General features: G+C 38.0%; 1 protein-coding gene across 2 annotated transcripts in view; it reads right to left on the bottom strand.

Annotated features, from left to right (window-relative positions):
• TMEM19 (transmembrane protein 19) overlaps positions 1-17307 on the bottom strand; it is a 50443-nt gene extending 33136 nt beyond the window's left edge. For both annotated transcript variants that reach the window (XM_017976208.5, XM_009004216.4), the window contains exons 1-6: positions 16937-17307; positions 14024-14137; positions 7379-7516; positions 6735-6989; positions 5180-5389; positions 3287-3480 (exon numbers count right to left, since the gene is read on the bottom strand). In XM_017976208.5, the coding sequence (XP_017831697.1) occupies positions 3317-3480; positions 5180-5389; positions 6735-6989; positions 7379-7516; positions 14024-14137; positions 16937-17066 (1011 nt within the window). In that variant the 5' untranslated portion in view covers positions 17067-17307 and the 3' untranslated portion in view covers positions 3287-3316. The remainder of the gene's footprint in view (positions 1-3286; positions 3481-5179; positions 5390-6734; positions 6990-7378; positions 7517-14023; positions 14138-16936) is intronic.
• Positions 17308-21669: the final 4362 nt, after the last annotated feature.

Here is a 21669-nt window from a genome sequence, read left to right as displayed (position 1 = left end):
AAACATTATTTCACATGCTTTTTCTCTATACTAGTCCTTTATCTAATTGGGGTGAGGTTGATATTTCTGCAGCCAGCCTCCTACGTATTTAGCAGATACGTGGAAAGAGATATATGAGGAATAGATAACTCAAGTAATAAGAAAAGCTAAGAATAAAATAGAATTATTTGCTCTCCTGGTGGCTCCATTTAATGAGTTTTCAACATGCTACTCCTTGAAGTCTCCTTCAGGAGCTGCCCCATACCACATATATCTGCTCTCCTCTATCAAGTATCAGTATGATAAGAAATAGTACACCTTTATGCTGCCAAGGCAGACAGTTTTCCATGAAAACTGTTTTTAACATGAACTGCCCATTCTGCAAAGAGGAAAAGTAAGTTGAATTAGTTAAATGTCCAATTCAAAAGATGTTACAGTAGAATATAAGACTTACAAAAATAAAAAAATAAGGAGAGAGACACAATTTCTTATCCTCAATTCTCATGTCTAAAAAGCTATGAAAACCAGTTTCTTCACAAGTTTGGTGACAAAACCTGACCTGACTTGATCTGAGGCTCTTTATGATCTTTATTTATCATACTTAGTGGGGTTGTTCATAAATCACCACAAAAATAGCATATATGATAATGAGCTGCTGTCTCAGACTTTTTTTAGTAGTTTTGAGTGAAATATTTTATGTAAACCCTATTAGTTTTTTTAAATCTCAAAAATTTTGATTGCAAAACACATCTAGACCTCAGTTTTCAAATAAAGAACCCCAAACTGTTAATGATACAGTGATTCTACTAAACCCAAAGATAGTCCCAATAAATATTTTTGTCCCCAGTATGTCATGAAGATGAATCTCCAAGAAAAGAAAAAGGGCATGTTAGAACAATGTGCAGGTTGTGTGAAAGCTGACACAATAATTTTATATGTGATGTAGCTATAAGACACTGTAATTACCAGAAGTTGTTAATCCATAAAGATAACATGCCGTGTTGTTGCTAATAGTTATTTCCCTAAAATTGAAAAGTCCCACTCTTTTCAACTGCTTACATACAGTGCTTTAGGATATTCTTATTCAGTAGTTCTAGTGCTTAGAATACTCTTTTTTTTTTGAGATGGAGTCTTGCTCTGTTGCCCAGACTGGAGGGCGGTGGTGCCATCTTGGCTCACTGCAATCTCCACCTCCTGGGTTCCAGTGATTCTCCTGCCTCAGCCTCCCGAGTAACTAGGATTACAGGCACATGCTGCCATGCCTGGCTACTTTTTTGTATTTTTAGTAGAGACGGGGTTTCACCATGTTGGCCAGGCTAGCCTCGAACTTCTGACCTCAAGTGATCCACCTGTCTTGGCCTTCCAAAATGCTGGGATTACAGGCGTGAGCCACTGTGCCCAATCCAGGATATTCTTATTCAGTGCTTCTCAACGTGGTTAAGCATTAGAATCTCCCAGAGAGCTTTGTAAAAATACACATACAAGGGCCTCATTGTCCAACATTCTGACTGACTTGATCTAGAAAGGGGCCCTTACAACAGTGTTTTAAAAACTCCTTACATGATAATTCTAACATATAGTCAGAGCTTTAAAGAGTTCCAATATCGGGGCTGTACTTTAGATCAGATAAATCAGATTTCTGCAGTGTGAAACCCAGACATCAGTACTTTTTTAAAAACATGCTCTGGTGGCTGGGCACAGTGGCTTACATCTGTAATAGCTCTTTGGGAGGCTGAGGGGACAGATGACTTGGGGCCAGGAGTTCGAGACTAGCCTAGCCAACATGGTGAAACCCTGTCTCTACTAAAAATACAAACATTAGCTGGGGGTGGTAGTGCACGCCTGTGATCCCAGCTACTTGGGGAGCTGAGGCAAGAGAATGGTGTGAACCTGGGAGGCAGGGGCTACAGTCAGCTGAGATTAAGCCACTGTGCTGGAGTCCAGCCTGGGCCACAGAGTGAGATTCTGTCTCAAACAAACAAACAAACAAACAAACAAACAAGGCAAACATGCCCTGGTGCTTCCAATGTATATCAAAAGTTCTAGGCCAATTGTTGCAACTCCCTAATCTGACTGGCTTCAAAATAAAGGGTGTGATTGTTTTGTTTTCTGTCCTGAACTAAGTCAGTTCTAGGTCATCACCATCTTAGGGCCACCAATAAAAAATTCTAAGCATTACCCACCCTCTGGTGGTGGTATGTTCATAAATCCTTCCCCAATTTATTTAAAAAAGCAAGAGGGGAAGGAGGAAGAAGGTACAGAAATCACATGAGAAACATTTTAAAATACTTTTAGTAAAATAATCTGTACCATGTCAAAACTCCTTTGGCACACAGTAAATCATAGTGAGGAACAAAACTGAAAAGCAGAATTTGCTTTAGTTGAGGCTACAGTGTAAGAGGGAATACACTTAGAAGGTAATAATAGAAAATCATAGCATTTTCAAGTAATTTGTATGATAGTAAATTTATAAGGAAATACAGTAATTTCCTGGTGACTTTAACTGTTCAGGATGCCAGTGCTAAGCCAGGATGCTAAACATAATTCAAAGAAAGCTAGAAAATATATTCAACATATTAAATTGAAAATAATTTCTGTTCAGAGAACAAGTGAAACATATAATAAGGTACACATTTTTTAGATATAAGATAGAGTTCTTTTCCTTTTAGTTAAAATAACTTTTTTCACACATTCTAATGGTCATATGAAAAAGATACCTAGTTTTTTTTCATCACTAACCCTGAGAAAGGAAGAACAAATGTGGACTAGGCCACAAAACTCACTAGCAACCAATCCCCAAACTTTTCCCAATTGTGAATTGCAATGTAATGGGAGAAGTTCAGGATACCACACTTAGTTAGGCTTCCATACACATCAGCTTAAACTGTATAAAACAGACACAACATTTGGGCTGTTTCGGGCAACTAGCACAGTGGCATTTGTCTTCTTCAACGGAGAACTATTTTAAATATCATCACTTTTATTCCCTACACTGATTTAAACAAACAAAACAAAATAAGACAAAACTTGATATTGACTATATAGGAACTTTCGATTCAATATACAGCAATATGTAGGAACAATATAGCTTCATTGCTCAAGACCTCCATTCAGCAGAAAAAAAATGCACAAATTCTATGAACCTTTCTCTTTCACTAGAAAGATGCTAGCTATTACAGGGGAGTTGATGAGAGGAAAATATGAAATCCCATCACAATGGAATATAGGAAGAGCTGGCATTTCTGCTTTGCCATTATAATTATTATTCTTAGGATAAAAGTGGAATTGCAAGTTTAGCCAGACTCACCAGTTTCAACCTGTGGGAATGAAGTAAAGTTCACTCCCTGGGCCAAAAACCACAAGCAGCAGTTGGGAGCAAAAGAGCAACAAGAACAGAAGAAAACAGATTCACTGCGTTGTTATCAAGAATGGGCTTCCCCGCTATGTGCTTTGCCTCATTTGTTGGGCTGTTCACCACCATGCCAGTGCTTTCATCCAACCCTGAAATGGAAAAAGAAGCAAGTGAGGTAGAAAACCCAAATTACTTAATTTTAAAAAAAGAACAAATAGATTTTTCCTCTAAAGTATACAATCTTTCAAAGGTTCTAAGTGACCTGCTAAACGATTTTAATGGATAATTTATATGATGAGAGATACAGAACCCTTGATTACAAATGGCCTCTTTGAATAAATGGGTTCCAGTACACCTCAAGAAATTTTCTGTCAATACCTCTGGAGTTGCTTCAGAAGTGGAAGAGAGAACATGAAAAGCAGAGAGGGCATGAAACTGGCAGGCTGGGCCTGCCTTTCCAGTGGCTCCCCTCGAATACTGATCTATGAGATCCTTGAGCATAGGGATCATGTCTGTGGCCACAGCACTGTAAACACAGGGTTGAGCATGGGGCTGGCACAAAGGAGACACACAAAGATTTACAGAATCTCCCCTACTGCATGCATTTCTTTTCAACCCACTCAATGCAATCAGAAACTTCCCCAACTAGAAACCAATTTAGAATAAAACCTACACTCTTTAAAAAACATATGTTACTGTTTGTGTGTGTGTGTAGAGTTATTTACCCTTTAGTGGGAATTAAGATCAGAGTGCTTCATCCTTAAAATCTAAATGAGACTAACAACACTGAGAACAAATATTCCGACTGATGGAGAGAGGGGAGGAAGGGCAAATATATTTCCTGAGGCATGATGAGTACTGGGAGGACCGTACTGAGAAAGCCCTTCTCTAGCCTTCCAACCTCTTCCTGATGTCAATCAAAGGAGAAACATGGTTGATGAGAGTGTAAATACACACCTAACAGAATATGTCAGTACACTGATAGGATGAGAGAGCCTTAGAAGCAAAGCACAGAAAATTTTGAGAAAAACATATTCTACCATTCACACACACACACACACACACACACACACATATATATAGTTTGTTTGTTTGTTTTTGAGATGGGATATTGGTCTGTCGCTCAGGCAAAAGTGCAGTGCCATGATCTTGGCTCACTGCAACCACTGCTTCCCAGGTTCAATCAATTCTCCTGCCTCAGCCTCCTGAGCAGCTGGGATTACAGGCAGGCACCACTACGCCTGGCAATTTTTGTATTTTTAGTAGAAATGGGTTTCACCATGTTGGCCAGGCTGGTCTGGAACTCCTGACCTCAAGTGATCCGCCCGCCTCAGCCTCCCAAAGTGCTGGAATTACAGGCGTGAGCCACTGCACCCAGCCATCTACCATATATCCTGAGTGAGGCAAAAAAACTCAGCGGCAAGATAGCAAGCATATCACAGTAATAAAGTAGGTCGTGAGTATAGTCAGATTAGTACAATTATCCCTCCAATGGACTGGGAAAATGAATGGAAAAAATTGTATTAAAATTATCTGATCCCAAATGTCTTGCTTTCCTAGGATTAGGTAATGGCCCACACGAAAGCGTCTTGTTCTCTGCGCTATTGTATCTTTCCCACACAGCTTCTAATCATTACTATGCAAGACTAATTCTCTTTCAATTAATTTAATACAAAAGTATAAGAAAGCTAAAATTGTGGAAGACACTCTGTCCTATCATTTCTGGTCTGTCAACATCTTGTGTCTTTGGATTTGTTTTCATTGTTGACATTTTTTCTTTCTTTTCTCTATTTCTTCCCTATATCTTTAACACATCAATAAGTTGCAAGAATGAAGGAATGTTCTTACCAGTATACTGCATTGTAGCCCCTAAATATGAGTCCACAATTGATCCTAGTAATCCAGCTAAACCACCAAACGCAATAATTGGCCACTGGGGAGCAGAAATGTCTAAATCATTCACAAAAATCAGCTGTGTGAGGAAGTATGCAATGCCCACAAAGGTACCACCAAGGAGACTGGAGATAAGGCCCACGATTGTAACTCCTCCATTGGTTCCTGAAGAAGAAACATGCAGAAAATCATCTGGTTAATAACCAGCAAACACATAAAGTCAGGGACAGCAAAGTACCTATCTAATCAAGACTAATTTAAAGAAAGCATTGTCTTTAATGCAATCTAAAGACTGTAGCCTATTCAGAAAACAGTATTTTATCCTCGGTAACTTGATATTTTAAGCAGTGAAGCAGAATGGTTCAATGAAGCCAGACTGCCTGGTTTCAGTCTTGGTCCTGCTACTCTCTCTCTCTCTTACTCTCTCTTTTTAGAGACAAGGTTTTGCCCTGCCAACCAGGCTAGAGTACAATGGTGTGATCACAGCTTATAGCAGCCTCCAATTCTGGGCTCAAGTGATCCTCCCACCTCAACCTCTCTAGTAGTTGGGATGACAGGCATAGGCCACCTTGCCAGGCCCAATTCTACAACTGTTAAGCCATATGACTGTAGTTAATTTATTTAACTACTTTGGGCTTTAGTTTCTTTATAAAATAGAAATAATAAAAAAATGAATTCATAGGATTATTAGGAGTACTAAGTGGCAATCCGTGTAAAGCAAGAGTAGTGCTCTGTAGTAGGCATTTAAAATGTGCTAGCTCTTATAATGATGATGAAGAAGAAGAAATAAAAGAAGAGGAGGAGAAGGCAATGATGGAGGATAAGATGGGGTGAGAAAGAAAAGAAGGGGAAGAGAGGAAGAGAAGCATCAGAGGACAAAAAGAAGAAACAATACAGGTTGAGTATTCTCTTTACCCAAATTGCTTGGGACCAGAAGGGTTCTGGATTTTGAATTTTTTCAGATTTGAAATATTTGCATTATATAGACTTACCAGTTGAGCACCCCCAAATCTCAAAATCATAAATCTGAAATGCTCCAATGAACATTTCCTCTGAGCATCATGTCAAAGAGTTTAAGATTTTGGAGCATTTTGGATTTTGGATGTTCAGGTTTGAGATGCTCAACCTATGTAGTTATTGCCAACATTGATAATGGAGAACTGAGATACAGGTTAAAGCACTGATATCACAACAGGCCCTCAATAAATATTCTATTGTGCCCTTTCTTTTCCTTCCCTACTCATATGTTTGCAAATTAATCTCTATGTTCCTGTATTGCTTATCTAGGACTTGCTAACATTTCCTGCAAAGATTATTTATTATTACCAGCTTAATATTCTATAGAAATTTTCCAATTATTATTTAAAGAGACTAAATAAAATTCTTAAAAGGCTCTAAAATAAGAAGTACATTAAATCAAGAGGTTTTTTGGTTTGTTTTTTAAAAGAATCCCAAGTCAAGACTCACCAACTATATATACCAATGGGTCGAAAAGAAAAAAAGGACTCACCAACTGGAACTTTCTCCCAGGTTGTTATCAGCCTTGGAGGACTTTTACTCAGAACTGTGCCAACTTCTGAAGCCCATGTGTCTCCAGCACAGCAGGCCAATGCAGCCAAGAGAGACAAACACATCCACGAAGCAGAGTACTGCTTGGAAAAATCGACTGGGATTTCCCCAGGGCCATTTTCTATCATGTATAGCAGGGCCAGCTCTGTGGGTACAGCTCCATTACAGAATACCTGAACCCAATTCCTTTGCCCACCTGGAAACAAACAGATGAAAAGGACAAATAAATGCTTTCTCCTTAGAAGAAAAGCCATGCGGTTATAGGTGTTTATGTTTTAAAGTTTAAGACAAGAAAAACAACAACAAACTTTTTAAAAATAGTAAAAGTAGAACGGTACATTTGCCCAGATTCTATACTGTTATTAACAAATCTGGAAAAATTATGACAGACTCTAGTGCTTCTAATATTCTGCTGTTATTTCCTATTGTTGTGGAATAAATGATAAGCTTGTTTTGGCTACCATGAGGAATTCTCATATAAAATTGATGTGTTTTGACAGTCTAAACAACATTCTGATTAAAAGCTTATGTTAGGATGAAATGAAGTGTACTATTCTGATTAATACCAAACATAATTAATTTTACCTTCCTTATATTCTGAATCTAGGCGCTTCTTTGTTTCTCCCTTCCATTTAGTGAGTTTCGAAGAAGACAGGAAAAACATCAGCAAAGAGGTAAAAAAGCTAAAATTTGCAATGGTTAGGATAAATCCAACCACTAGACCTGAAAGAAACATATATAAACACAGAATTACACTCAATTCATACATTAATGCTGTGAAAAAAGAACAGATTTCTTCCCATTTATTTATTTATGAGATGGAGTTTCCCTCTTGTTGCTCAGGCTAGAGTGCAATGGTGCAATCTTGGCTCACTACAACCTCTGCCTCCCAGGTTCAAGTGATTCTCCTGCCTTAGCCTCCCAAGTAGCTGGGATTACAGGCGTGCACTACCACACCTGGCTAATTTCATATTTTTAGTACAGACAGGGTTTCTCCATGTTGGTCAGGCTGTGGTCTTGAACTCCCGACCTCAGGTGATCCGTCCACCTCAGCCTCCCAAAGTGCTGCGGTTACAGGTGTTGGGCACCACGTCCAGCCATTTTCCCAGTTATTTTTATATTATAACCTGAAATGTACATTTCTAACAATTTGCATTTTAAGCTCTTAGCTAGCAGTAAACTGAATGCCATTTTAAGTACACATTTTTTAAACTATATTTTAATCTCCGTTCAAACAATGCCATATGAATGTAAGATATTATTTTAGATAATTTTTAAAAATCATCTTAATTAAAAAAAATTAGAAATAGAGATGGTGTCTCACTATGTTGCCCAGGCTGGTCTCAAACTCCTGAGCTCAAGCAATCTTCCCAGCATTGGCCTCCTAAAGTGCTGGGATTGCAGGAGTGAGCCACTGCACCTGGCCTCCTTTTGCTATAATAACCCTTTCCATTGCTTAGCTCAAGGTTCAGATATCATAATCAATGAGATAGTTATTCATTGACTCTTCCAGAGATGCTCAATTACTGGTATTTAACTTTGGTAACTTTTAAGTGTGAGTTCAAGAAATAGGGTAACTTGGTATAAAGTATTAATAATAATAAAGTGCTTCAGCTCTGGATTGAACAGTCTGGAGTTCAAACTTTGGCTCTTCCAACTACCTCTTCAAGATTAGGATAACTTATCAAATCTTCTTAAGTCTCAATTTTGCATTGGTGAAATAAGAATAATCATAATTCATACTTCACTGGCTTGCTGTAAAAAGTCAGGGATAATTTTTATAATATGCTCATTATATTATCCAGGAGCATATTTTGTATATGCTTATTATATAAATATATTAATAAACACATTTTGTAATATGCTTATTATATTATCCAGTAAAAGCTCCTTAAAAAGTGTTACCTAATGTCATTGATACTAATAACAGTAACAGTTCCAGTAGCAAAAGCTCAACAATAACACTGATAAGTATTATAATATTGTTATCCAACCTTTAAGTTTTTTCAATTGATTCTTAAAACATTACAAAAGTAGAATGCAAGTATTGAAGGGGAAAGTCAAAACATATGGAAGTATACAAACTGAAAGTCAAAGTGTCTCCACTCCTCCTCTTCATGAATATTCACTGTTAACAATTGTTCCACCATCTCTAAACAAACACTGAGTAGAAGAGCCCTAAACAGCCTACACTGAGATGTTACAAATGGCATCTATATCCTTTTTACTTCAACCACCTTAAAATATCACATGAAGTGATCAATGTTCATGTTGATGACAGCTTCACATTGAGGAAATGAACAAGACAACAAGCTTTGAAGGAATGGTTTCTTTCATGCAGTCTAAAGATAGCTTGGAACTTCTGGCAACTCCCACCTATGTCTACATTTTTAGATTAGTAACTGTTATCTCTTGTTCATATCTTTTCCACTTCTCCATCCTGCAAATCTCTAAATATCATTGATAAACTGTTCATATATATGACAGTAGGGTACTCCCAAATAATTTGAAGACTCAAGGATTATGTTTGCCTTCTGAGCCTAAAACAGATAAATTCTGTACCTAACAGATACCATCGGGGGAGTAAAATGACACTGTCTACAAATTTCTGACAATGGGACTTGAGTTACACTCCAAATTCCAACCAGGGTGACCTTGGTAATCTCCAGAAGGCATAAAAGAAAAGGGCAAGACTGGAATTTCATAGCAATTTAATAAACTCAAAACTAATCTATTGTTTCATATGTATTCTATAATAATTTAATTGGCTAGCCCGAAATGTATAAATTGAAGGCCCAAAGAATCAGAGGTTGGTAGATTTCTTGAACCATATCCAAAGAAGAACCTTTGAACTGTAGACTTGTCTTTTTTAGACTTTGTACTCACCAAAGCAGCCTTCTAATTATAATCTGACTTCTCAAGTGGCCTGAAAACAAGCATAGGGCATGCCCGAACAGTGAGGTTTGTGTTCTTCTGCCTGATTAATAAAGTGGCATTCTGGGTCATATATCAATCCTTTATGACATGAGCAACACTCAACCAGTTTTCCAGGCTCTAATCAACTCTGCATACATGACAGAGTGAGGTTTCTACTTCAGAAAGACTGAAACCAGACCTGAATTATAGTAACCAAAAAGAGGTCAAGTCCCCCTTGTGAAACCACATAGCGTACCACCACTGGCCCTTCCTGACAACAACTCCTCTTGCTGTGCTCTTCCACAAACACTTTCCCACAAACCCCCTTCATGTGACCCTCTCCTTATTCTGGTATTGTTCACTCTCTCTCCAAGAGACCAGAGCCCTCTACTTCAGTGTGCAGCTTAGGGACTGAGTGTGACTGAACCCCTGCTCATTCCTCTCAACACCGAGTATATGTTTCTTTCATGAAGCGTTCTAAATACCCAGATCCTGAGAAAGTTCTGTAATTCTTACTTCTCAATCCTAGACACACTAAAGTCATGAGGTGTCAAAGTAAAATTCCTTTGTATTAGTCCATTGTTAGGCTGGTAATAAAGACAAACCTGAAACTAGGTAATTTATAAAGAAGAGAGGTTTAATTGATGCACAGTTCCACATGGCTAGTGAGGCCTAACAATTATGGCTAAAGGCAAATGAGGAGCAAAGTCATGCCTTACGTAGCAGAGGGCAAGAAGGCCTGTATAGGGGAACTCCCGTTTACAAAACCATCAGATCTTGTGAGACTTATTCACCATCATGAGAACAGCATGGCAAAGACCTGCTCCCATGATTCAATTACCTTCCACCAGTTCCCTCCCATGACACATGGGAATTATGGGATCTACAATTCAAGATGAGATTTGGTTGAGGACACAGCGGTCAAACTGTATCACTGTGAATGGTAGTAGTGGAAGGAAAACAGAAATAATAACTAATATCTATAAAATATTTATATGCCAGGTATTGTGCTAAGCATTTTACATGGATAACACTTCATGATAATTCATTGCTATAGATACCAGTATTCCTTTGCATTTTATAGACAGGACAAGTTTCAGTTGAGAGTTTCAGTGACTTGCAGTCATACTCTAGGCTAATATTCCCAATTACTATTTTAAGTTGATATACTTAAAATCAACGTTAGTTTTTTTTCTTTTTCTTTTTTAAATCTTTAAGGAAACAAAAAATTCCAAACAGAAAGAAAAGCGGGATGTGATGGTGTGTTCCTGGAGTCCCAACTACTCAGGAGGCTGAGGCAGGCAGACTGCTTGAGCACAGGAATTCAAGGCTGCACTAAGCTATGATTGCATTGCTGCACTACAGCCTGGGTGATAGAGCAAGACCATGCCTCTAAAAAAAACTTTTTTCGGGGAAGGCAGGGTCTCACTCTTTCACCTAGGTCCAAGTGCAGTGGCATAATCTCAGCTCACTACAGCCTCCGCCTCCTGGGTTCAAGCAATTTTCCTGCCTCAGCCTCCTAAGTAGCTGGGATTATAGCACCCACCATCATGCCTGGCTAAGTTTTGGTAGAGACAGGTTTCACCATTTTGCCCAGGCAGGGCTGAAACTCCTGGGCTCAAGCAATCTGCCTGTCTTGGCCTCCTTAAGTGCTGAGATAACAGGTGTGAGCCACTGTACCTGGCCATAAATTTTTTTTTAAAAAGAATAAAAAAATAAGATAAACATTTCATAGAATGAAATAATTAGGAAAAAAGCAAAGGTTTTAAAAAATCAAACATATATTCTTAATCATCTATTATTTATCTAGCACTTTCAAAGAAACATGGAACACAGAAGCATAAAATACTCTTTGTCCTCAAGGAGTTTATAATCTAGTAGATGTCCTTTATAGTCAAGGAGATCAAGTGGCATATTATACCACCAGAATAATTTTTAGAAACATACATGTTATATTTTTGCTACCTGACTTTAGAACTATCAGTTACTACTGAAAGCAAGTTAATGACTTGCTTCCATCTGCTACTACATTTGATCATTTTCATTTTTAGGGCTAGCAGCAAAGAAATGACTTTATTAGATTTGAATCCTATTCAATAAGAATACTTAATTAAGCACTAAGAAGCCTAGAACCAGAAACTTTCTAAGCGGGAATACTTCATTTAATTTTACTCTGCAAGTGTTAGTTTCAATTTTCAGCAGTTTTCATTGTTTTCTGCCCAGAACGGTCTATTCATCCTCCATACCTCGATATGTATTTCTCTATTAATGCAGATGATAATAATAATCAGCATATATAATGAGGTAGGAGAGAGGTCAGACTCAACAGGTCTCACTCTGTTGCCCAAGCTGAGTGTAGTGGCACAATCAGCCTCCTGTGTAGTTGAGACTACAGGTGTGCACCATCATGCAAAGTCTCGTTTATATTGCCCAGGCTGGTCTCAAATTCATGGACTCAAGTGATCTTTCTGCCTTGGCCTCCCAAAGTGCTGGGATTACAGGTGTGAGCCACCTGACCAGCCCAGAAAGAACTTTTTTTTTTTTAGCAAACATAACTCTTTGTTATTATATTCAAGCAGAGATTGTTCAAATTATGTTATAAATGAATTAATACTACCAAAGTAATAACAGCAGTGCCTGGTACATAGCAAGTGTGACATAAGCATTTGTTAAATAGATAAAACATAACCATTCCTAATACACACTGATTATATGGTAAAATAAAATTCATATAAAGATATCAATATGTCTAGTTAACTTTAATTCCCAACTACCCCACAAAAGAAAAAGAAATCTCACAATAGAACTTAAACAATATTTCTTAATTATGAATAGAATTGGCATGATTTTGAAGAACTCTGCCTAATAATAATAAGCACTGAATAAATGTTGGCTATGCATCCAGCCAGTGAGGTAAGAACTTTAAATTATCTCATTTAATTCTCTCTATGCCCTAAAAATGAAATAAGGGATAGATCCAGGCTTTGCACAGCCCAAAGCTTATATAATTTGGAGTTCCCTCTTTAAGAAAAAGAGTACAAAAGTTTTGACCTTTGCAAAACTGACAAAAACCACAGGACCATGAAAGCACATTGCTAGAGCTTATTTATTCAATTTTATCTCACTTCTTTTCCTATTGTTATTATTTTCTAGTCAAATGAGCTTTACTCTTCTTACTCCCAAATAAGCCAGGATTATAGATATCTGGACTTCTGTACCTGTTATTCTGTCAGCCTGGAACATGATTCTGTCAGATCTCATTGCTAGTTTCTTCAGATACCAGTGTAAAATGACCTCCTTAGAGAAAAGCACCTGACACCATCTACAGAAGAATGTACCACATCTTCCAACATACGCACTTAACACTTAATTATCTTTTAATATTTTTGTCATAAACTTTATGAATACCTGAATAGTTATATCTATTTTATTTACTATCTGTCTGCCCTAAAGAATATAAGTGCCATGAGAAATGACACCATGTCCTTTTTGTTTACAGATAAGTTTCTAGAACAGTGGTACGTAGTATTAAGTGTTCAATAAAAGTTTGCTAAAAGATGGATCAAGCAAGGTGGCTCACACCTGTAATCCCAGCACCTTGGGAGGCCCAGGAGGGTGATCACTTGAGGCCAGGAGTTTGAGACCAGTCTGATCAATATGGTGAAACCCCATCTCTAATAAAGATACCAGAAAAAATTAGCTGAGCATGGTGGCACACGCCTGTAGTCTCAGCTACTCTGTGGCTGAGGCACCAGAATTGCTTGAATCCAGGAGGAGGAGGTTGCAGTGAGCTGTTGTGCCACTACACACCAGCCTGGACAATAAAGCAAGACTATCTCCAAAAAAGAAAAAAAAAATTACTAAAAGAATGAATACATGGCCCGTTCCCAACTCAGTTTTGGAAAATTAATCTAGAACACTAAGTTTGGACTGCTCGGTTTGAGATTACTAACAGCAATTTCCAAGAGTTATTCTCTCAAAATGTTTTATTTTACATCTAGGAGGAGTGCTCCAGGGTTTCTGCTAAATTAATCAAACTAAAGGAGCAGAAAAGTCAAGGTTCATCTATTCCCATTAATATACTTTGTATGAATCACAAAGTTTAATTTGTATGTTACACTGCAAGTGTACATTAGTTTCTGAAATTTTGATAATAGGAATGCTGAGCAAGATATAACTTTATCATTGTCTAGAATATATAACACTATGATTTTTAGTCAGTCTCATATATTCAGAATTTAGAAAACATAAATTTTTTAAATTACATAAGCAAGCACATATTAGTTACTGTAAACATTCAAAATAAAAACATACCTCCTAGAGCCCCACTGTGATCTAGACTTTTCTTTTTGAGGCCATTAGAGACGATCAGAACAGGAACAACAACAGAAAACAGCCAACGCCATGGAGAAATAGGCCGTAAGTTACCTGAAAAATTATAAAGGTGGAGCACGAATTGTGTGAAGTCTGCACAAGTTAGTTTTGGCAGTAAACTTCTGTAACTGCCTTTGGATTAAAATACTGTCATAAGTAAAAACACTGAAATGAAGTCACCAAAGACAAATGCAGTCATGCATCACTTAAAGACAGGGATATGTTTTGAGAAATGCATCCTTAGGCGATTTCATGGTTATGCAAGCATCATAGGATGTACTTACACAAACCTAGATGGTAGGGCCTACTATACACTTAAGCTATATTCTATAGCTTATTGCTCCTAGGCTACAAACCTGTATGGCATGTTACTGTACTGAATACTCCAGGCAATTATAACAGAATGGTATTTGTGTATCTAAATATAGAAAAAGTATAGAAAATATTTGGTATTATAATCTTATGGGAAAACATTGTATGTGCAGTCCATCATTGACCAAAACATCGTTATGTAGAGAATAACTGTATTTACGGTAAGACATGCATGCATATTTTCAGAGAAGCAGTCTTATTGGGGAATGGCCGAATAGGTTATGTACAATTGAAAAAACCTTTTACTGCTATTTATGATAATAATAGATATCTAGATATTTTAAATGAATCTCTGGTTCTTTTTTTTAAAGGGTGCACATATTAAATTTCAAGGACTACCTAGAACAAACTCTTTTTTTAACAGGATTTTATTCGTCTCTCTGCCTTTCAGAGCACACCTGATTCAATGGTTAGAAATTGATTATTCCAAAGGCTGCATTCAGCTCACAGACGATCGGCTAGCAGAGTGAGTCAATATTTAAAGAGTAGGCGATAACATATAAAAATCCAGATTCTTGGCTTCTAAAATTGACAAGTTCTGGCTCATATGGCAGAATTGACTAAAGGTAAAGAAAGGTCCCTTCCTTTAAACAGGCCATAGCTTTCCCGTTTAAAGTTCCCATCACTCCTGATAGACTCCTAAACGCCAAGGCTAAGTGATTTCCTTATGGTAAAGAAAACTGTGAACTACTGCTTGTATCTGTTTCTATCAAAAATGGGAAAATAAGCAGGGCTTGGTGGCTCACGCCTGTAATCCCAGCACTTTGGGAGGCAGAGGTCATGAGGTCAGGAGTTCAAGACCAACCTGGCCAACATGGTGAAACCCCATGTCTACTAAAAATACAAAAATTAGCTAGGCATGGTGGCAGGTGCCTGCAATCCCAGCTACTGAGGAGGCTGAGGCAGGAGAATCGTTTGAAACTGGAAGGCAGAGGTTGCAGATGTGCCAAGATCTCACCACTGCACTCCTGCCTGGGCAACAAGAGCAAAACTCTGTCTCAAAAAAAATAAATAAATAAAAAGGAAAACTAAAAGACAAGGAGGGCCAAGTATTCAACAAAAGATGAGAAATATCCTATTTCTGGAAGTGAAATCTATTACCACACGTCTAATACACAAAAACTTGCAGTTTCATTCATTTGTATTAGATGACTGGCCCCAGAGGGATACTTCAGTTTACAAATCCTGATTTATTCTGTTTAGTTCAATTCATAGTAAATAGTGGCACTAACAAGAATCTTCTCTTATACCCCTCCCCTAAAACTTGGATCTCCCACTGTGAATTTTTATGAATGAACAGCCCTGAGAGCTTCTGTACCTGGGAAAACCCTTTTCAATTATTCATGTGTCTCCTTGCAAAAAGACTACAGTCTGAAATGGCAATCCCTTATGATATAACCACTTAAGAGAGTTCACTTTCTCGTTCTCCTTTTCAGTTTTTCCTTTGTTGTGAATTGACCAGTATTTTCTTTTTATAGGTGAAGGAAGTTTGTGTACACGGAAGCCTATGCTCTAAAGCACCTTAAAAAGCTTAAAGATCTGAGTTCAGAGTACTTTATATTTAAGCAATGTAGCTTTAGGCTTTAAAAGGAGTCTATTTTATGAAGCAACCAAATGGCAGATAAGTCTTTCAGCTCTCCAAATGTAAATATTGTATGATCTTTAATTCTTATTATTTTTACAGAACATGCGAAACCATTACTAATACTCTCTCTCTCTCTCTTTTTTTTTTGAAATGGAGTCTTGCTCTGTTGCCCAGGATGGAGTGCAGTGGCATGATCTTGGCTCACTGCAACCTCTGCTTCCAGGGTTCAAGTGAGTCTCCTGCCTCAGCCTCCTGAGTAGCTGGGATTACAGGCATGCGCCACCACACCCAGCTAGTTTTGTATTTTTAGTACAGACATGGTTTCACCATGTTGGCCAGGATGGTCTCGAACTCCTAAAGTCAGGTAATCTGCCCGCCTCGGCCTCCCAAAGCGTCGGGATTATAAGTGTGAGCTACCAGGCCCGGCCTATTTTCAAAATTAAAAGCATAACTGTAATTGCTTTACAAAGCTATGTTCACCTCACTTATCTTTCACCAAGGCAGACGGAATAGTTACACAATATACAAAGACATTCTGAAATAGGCATAACTAGGCCAGATCTAGTGGCTTATATTCCTAGCACTTTGGAAGAACCAGGTGGGAGGATCACTTGAGCCTAAGGGTTTGAGACCAGCCTGGCAACACAGAGAGACCCCATCTTATAAAAAGTAACAATTAAAAAAATTAATAGGTATAACTCGAATTATCACAACGAGCATTTATTAAAGCCACTATTTATATTATCACGTTAGTAAGTTAAATTCAGGCTATGTAAGCTAAGTGAACACAACCATTCATAACCATCAGAGGATATGAGTTTTGGATTTCACAATGGTATGGTTTTTAATTCCACTGACTAGATTACAGAGAAACAACTTAGAACATTCATACTTACCATAGTAGGTGCTTGCAGTCATTGACATAATCCAGAAAGCTAAGGAAATGCAAATGATCAAGCTCAATACAACTATATTAGTTATCATCTTTATATATCTTTTGCATATATTGTCGTTGAGACCTGTCATGGAAAACAAGGATCTGCGCTCCAAGAGAATATTTAGCGTTTCGGAGAGAAAGTCATTTACGCTGTGAGCAAGACACTTATTTAGAGGCAAACATAAATGCCAACATATTCCACCAACCAAATATTCAAAAAAATCACAAAAATTCAAACTCCTTCAGGAAATTCCTGCTGGTGGAGAGCGCCAAGTCATATGGGTAGGTCAATACCTCACTGCAAAAGCAAAGCGCAACCCAGCCGACTGTGAGGGCCGGTTCACCAGGAAGGGGAAAGAGGAAGCCTTCGCAGCCAATCAGCGGTCCTGGCGCTGGCGAGCTCCGCCCACCACCCGTCACAGACTTCTCACACGCGGGCGGGGCAGGCCTGCGGCGGCAAAGGGGCAAGTTGGACACCCGAACTTGGGCAAGTCTGGGAAGCGAGCCCGACGCAGCTGAACGTGGTCACGTCCAACAGCTGCCCAAGCCGCCCCATGGTCTAGGTACAGCCGGCCTTGGCCGAGACCCCAGGAGCTAAGCCCGCGCCTCCCCGCGCCTTCGCCTCACCCACTTCGGGCATGCGCTGTAGCCGCTTCGGGGAACATCGCCTTGCCTACAAAGGCAGACACTGCTGGCATCCGGGCCGGCTGCGTCTGCACTGCTTATCCGAATATTGGAAGCTTACGTCCTTGAGTTTGGGGACGCCCTTAATGATGAAAAATGAAATCGTCACCAGGGTAGTAATACAAAAATGAAACAAGTGAATTTAGACCCAGTAAGTCTATTTCAAGCATAATAATTGAATGCTTGTTTGATCTATGAAGAATTTATGACTGTATTATGGATTTTTTCCTTTTTTTTATAGGGAGGTGAGTATATTATGTTATTGGAAGGGAATTTTGTGACTTGGGAAATTATTTAAAACAACATTGTTTAGTACCTATAATGTGCTAGACTGCTGGCTGCTAGCGATGTCAAGTTAAACGTAGTCTTCTGCTATTAAGCTCTCGTAATTATTGTCATAACACCACTTACATTGTGAAAATATCTATTCTCGCACCCTTGTATTTAAAGTGTGTGCATTTAGAAAGCAAAAGGTCTTGTTAGTATTAAAAATCTGAGTCGTGGCTGATTTCCCTTTTTTTTTTTTTTTTTTTTTTGAGTCAGGGTCTCCATTTGTTGCCCAGGCTGGAGTACAGTGGCGCAATCTTTGCTCGCTGCAACCTCTGCCTCTCTAAGCGATTTTCCGTCCTCTCCAGAGTAGCTGGGATTACAGGCACGCACCACCATGACCGCTAATTTTTGTATTTTTATTAGAGACGGGGTTTTGCCATGTTGGCCAGGCTGGTCTTCAACTCCTGACCTTAGGGGATCCACCTGCCTCGGCCTCCCAAAGTGCTGGGATTACAGGCATGAGCCACCCATGCCTGGCCTGATTTCATGTTTTATTTGAAATTAACTTATTTGCTTGGGTTAACAGTAACTGATAATTACATAATATTTATCAATTTTTTTCAGTTAATAGCTGACAGTGTAAGAAGAGGAGCCAGGTTCATTTCAGACACAGTAAACAATTGTGTTTAACCCCCAAGAGTACTTAAAAAAAAACTCACATTAAATTTCAAAATACGTGCCATCTAATTAAGTAGTTAACTAAGAACCAAATCTGTGAAGTAGAACTAAATAGTAGTGGCCTTCTTGTACTAGATCACATCCATATATGGTCTTTATGCTGAAATTTATTATGTACCTACTTTGTTTTTGTCTCAGTCTGTTCTGCATAGGTAAATGATTGGATTATCTTACCAAGCTTCCTGGCCAATATCAATGTTACCAGACTATTGAGTACAATTATTAATAATAAAAGCTAATGTTTTTGTGGTTTGCACAGTGGCATTTTGACTCTGCTTAGACAAAATTATAAACTGGTCTTTTTTTTTTTTTCTTTTGGCCTTGCTTCCTCACAGTCACAGAGTGACCTTCTCTGATTAGTTAGTGTTCTACAGGACAATAATAGCCTAGCTATTAGCTATGAATGTCAAGCTATCTCCCAACACTGGAGTATAGCTGTGTCAGGTCAGTTCCTGGATGTTAGGGATTATTTTCTCGTGACTATTAGATCTGGCTAAAAATGCATATTAAATAGTAGTGTCAGTGAACTGACCCTTCAAATGAATATTTTCCCTTCTTTTTTTTCACTGACCAATTATTGATGTTGTTCTTGATGTCCATAAAAGTTATTGTTGATGTTGTTATTGATGTCCATAAAAGTTATTCTAGCTTAGGACCAAAATAATTTAGAGGAGTTAATGTAATTAAAATACAGTAGTTCTTACTTATTTGCAGTAGGCAGTTTCAGTTACCTAGGGTTCAATGTGATCTTGAGACAGGAGAATAGGGTCTGGAGGCAGGGAACCTAAGGCTTATTCGTGCTGACTTCCTATAGCTAAATCAAAAAGAAAATCCCAAACTTTCCACACCTAAGTAACAAAAGGACCAGAAGCTACTCCCTTTGCAAACCCCTCTTTTCTTCTGCATGGCATACAGAAAATTGAAGTTTGCATAGGAGTGTAACTTTGTAACTTCACTTCAGCCTCTAATTGGTTGCTTTCCACAACCAATCAGACTGACTGTGGGCTACTACTTCATTTACGTAGGGTGTACACCAAGTAACCAATGGGAAACATATAGAGGGTATTTAAACCCTAGAAAATTCTGTAAGGAGGCTCTTAAGTGCCTGTGCTCCTGCGGCTCCCACCCTGTGAAACCTACTTTTGTTTTCAATAAATCTCTGCTTTTGTTGCTTCATTCTTTCCTTGCTTTGCGTGTTCTGTCCAATTCTTTGCTCAAAACTCCAAGAACCTGGACACCTTCTACTGGTAACAATTTGAAAATATTAAAAAGAAAATTCCAGAAATATTCATAAGTTTTAAATTGCATTCCATTCAAAGTAGCATGATGAAATCTCATGCCATCCAGCTCCATCCCACCTGGGATATGAGTCCCCCATTTATCCAGCATACCCATACAACAGACACTACTCTTTCATTAGTCATTTAGGAGCTATCACAGTTACCAGATGGACTGTTGCAGTATCACTGTGCCCTTACTTTACTTTTATTACAATATATTGTTATGATCGTTCTATTTTATTAGGTTTTCCTGCTAATTTCTTACTGTGCCAAATTTATAAATTAAGCTTTATCATAGGTATATAGGTATTGGCAAGTATGTATAGAGTTTGGTATTATCCATGGTTTCAAGCCTCCACTGAGGGTCTTGGAATGTATCCCCAAGGATAAGTGGGGGGGACTATTGTATACTTTTTAAAAAATCATGATTTTGCTGTTATAATTTTTATAGACTATCAATCTTAAAAATTTCAGCAAAGTCTTTATTTTTCTATTTACCTTAAAAGCCGTTTTCTGGCAATAGGAAATTTCTGGTTAGGCTTTTCCTAAACTATATATTTTAACTTAATAGTAGTTATTTTTTGTTATTAGTAGGCATCCCTACCAAAGATACCTCTGATCAAATTTAAGGGTGAGAAATGTTGTCTCCACATAGGATAGAGTATATTATTAATGGCTCTAAGAAGTTAAGAGACAAGCACATTTTAAAAAATGGTTCGGATAGTTGTCTTCACCAGATTTCTTTCCTGTAGAAAACTTGCAATTTTCTACAGGAAAGAAATCGACTTACTATGGCAATCATAGAATAAACTGAAAGCTGATTGTTCCACTGATCTTTACATTTCACAATATAAATACCTATTTAAGTGCTCTTTGATATAAAGTTTGTTTCTCGGGTAGACATTTATATTCAAAACCAATCACAAAAATTATCCTTATAGCAAAAAGCACTTACTGTGTGCTAGGAAGTTATCACATTTTATTTACAATCCTTTTGAATCTTATCCAAAGGGATTGGTTTAGATTTTCTGAAATGTGCTAGTATTTGAGTGGTTTGAGTGCTAAGACACATACACCACAGTCTCTGCCTTGAAGGAGTATAGCAGATGAAAATGGACATGTAAACAATTACATTATAATAAGATGATCACTTTATCCAAGTTATATATAAACTTGGATAAAGCCATCAAGGATAAAGGACTTGGATAAAGGACTCAAGGAGAAAAGCACTTATGTCACTTTGGTATGTTTAGGGATGGTGTCACATGAGAGGGGAGCGTCCAAGATAAGAACTGAAATGACAGAGTTTGCTCAGCGACTAAGCTAAAGGAAGGGCAGTTTGTAAAGGTTTGTTTGGTGGTTAAGAAGAACATGAAAATAGGAAGTCTAAGAAAATGGAGAATAGTTAAAAATAACACATTTTGGAGTGTTTGCTAAATAAAAAAACTGAAAATTCACCTGAGAAATAGGCACAAACCTCATTAAAAATTTTTTAATATAAAAATAGAGGTGAAGTCTCACTGTGTTGTCCAGGTTGGTCTCAAACTCCTGGCTATAAGTGTTCCTACTGCTTCGGCTTCCCAAAGTGTTGGGATTACAGGTGTGAGCCACTGCACCCAAACAATATGGGCCTTCTTGACAATAAACCCAAATATTTTGTTTTTTTAAATATTTGTAGCACAGATTTTAAAAACTAGTGAGCAATTTGAAGATAGATTTG

The sequence above is a fragment of the Callithrix jacchus genome, chromosome 9 (assembly GCF_049354715.1).
Source record: "Callithrix jacchus isolate 240 chromosome 9, calJac240_pri, whole genome shotgun sequence".
NCBI lineage: Eukaryota > Metazoa > Chordata > Mammalia > Primates > Cebidae > Callithrix > Callithrix jacchus.
The sequence above is the reverse complement of the archived record's forward strand: the minus strand, read 5'-3'. Positions and strand labels throughout refer to the sequence as shown.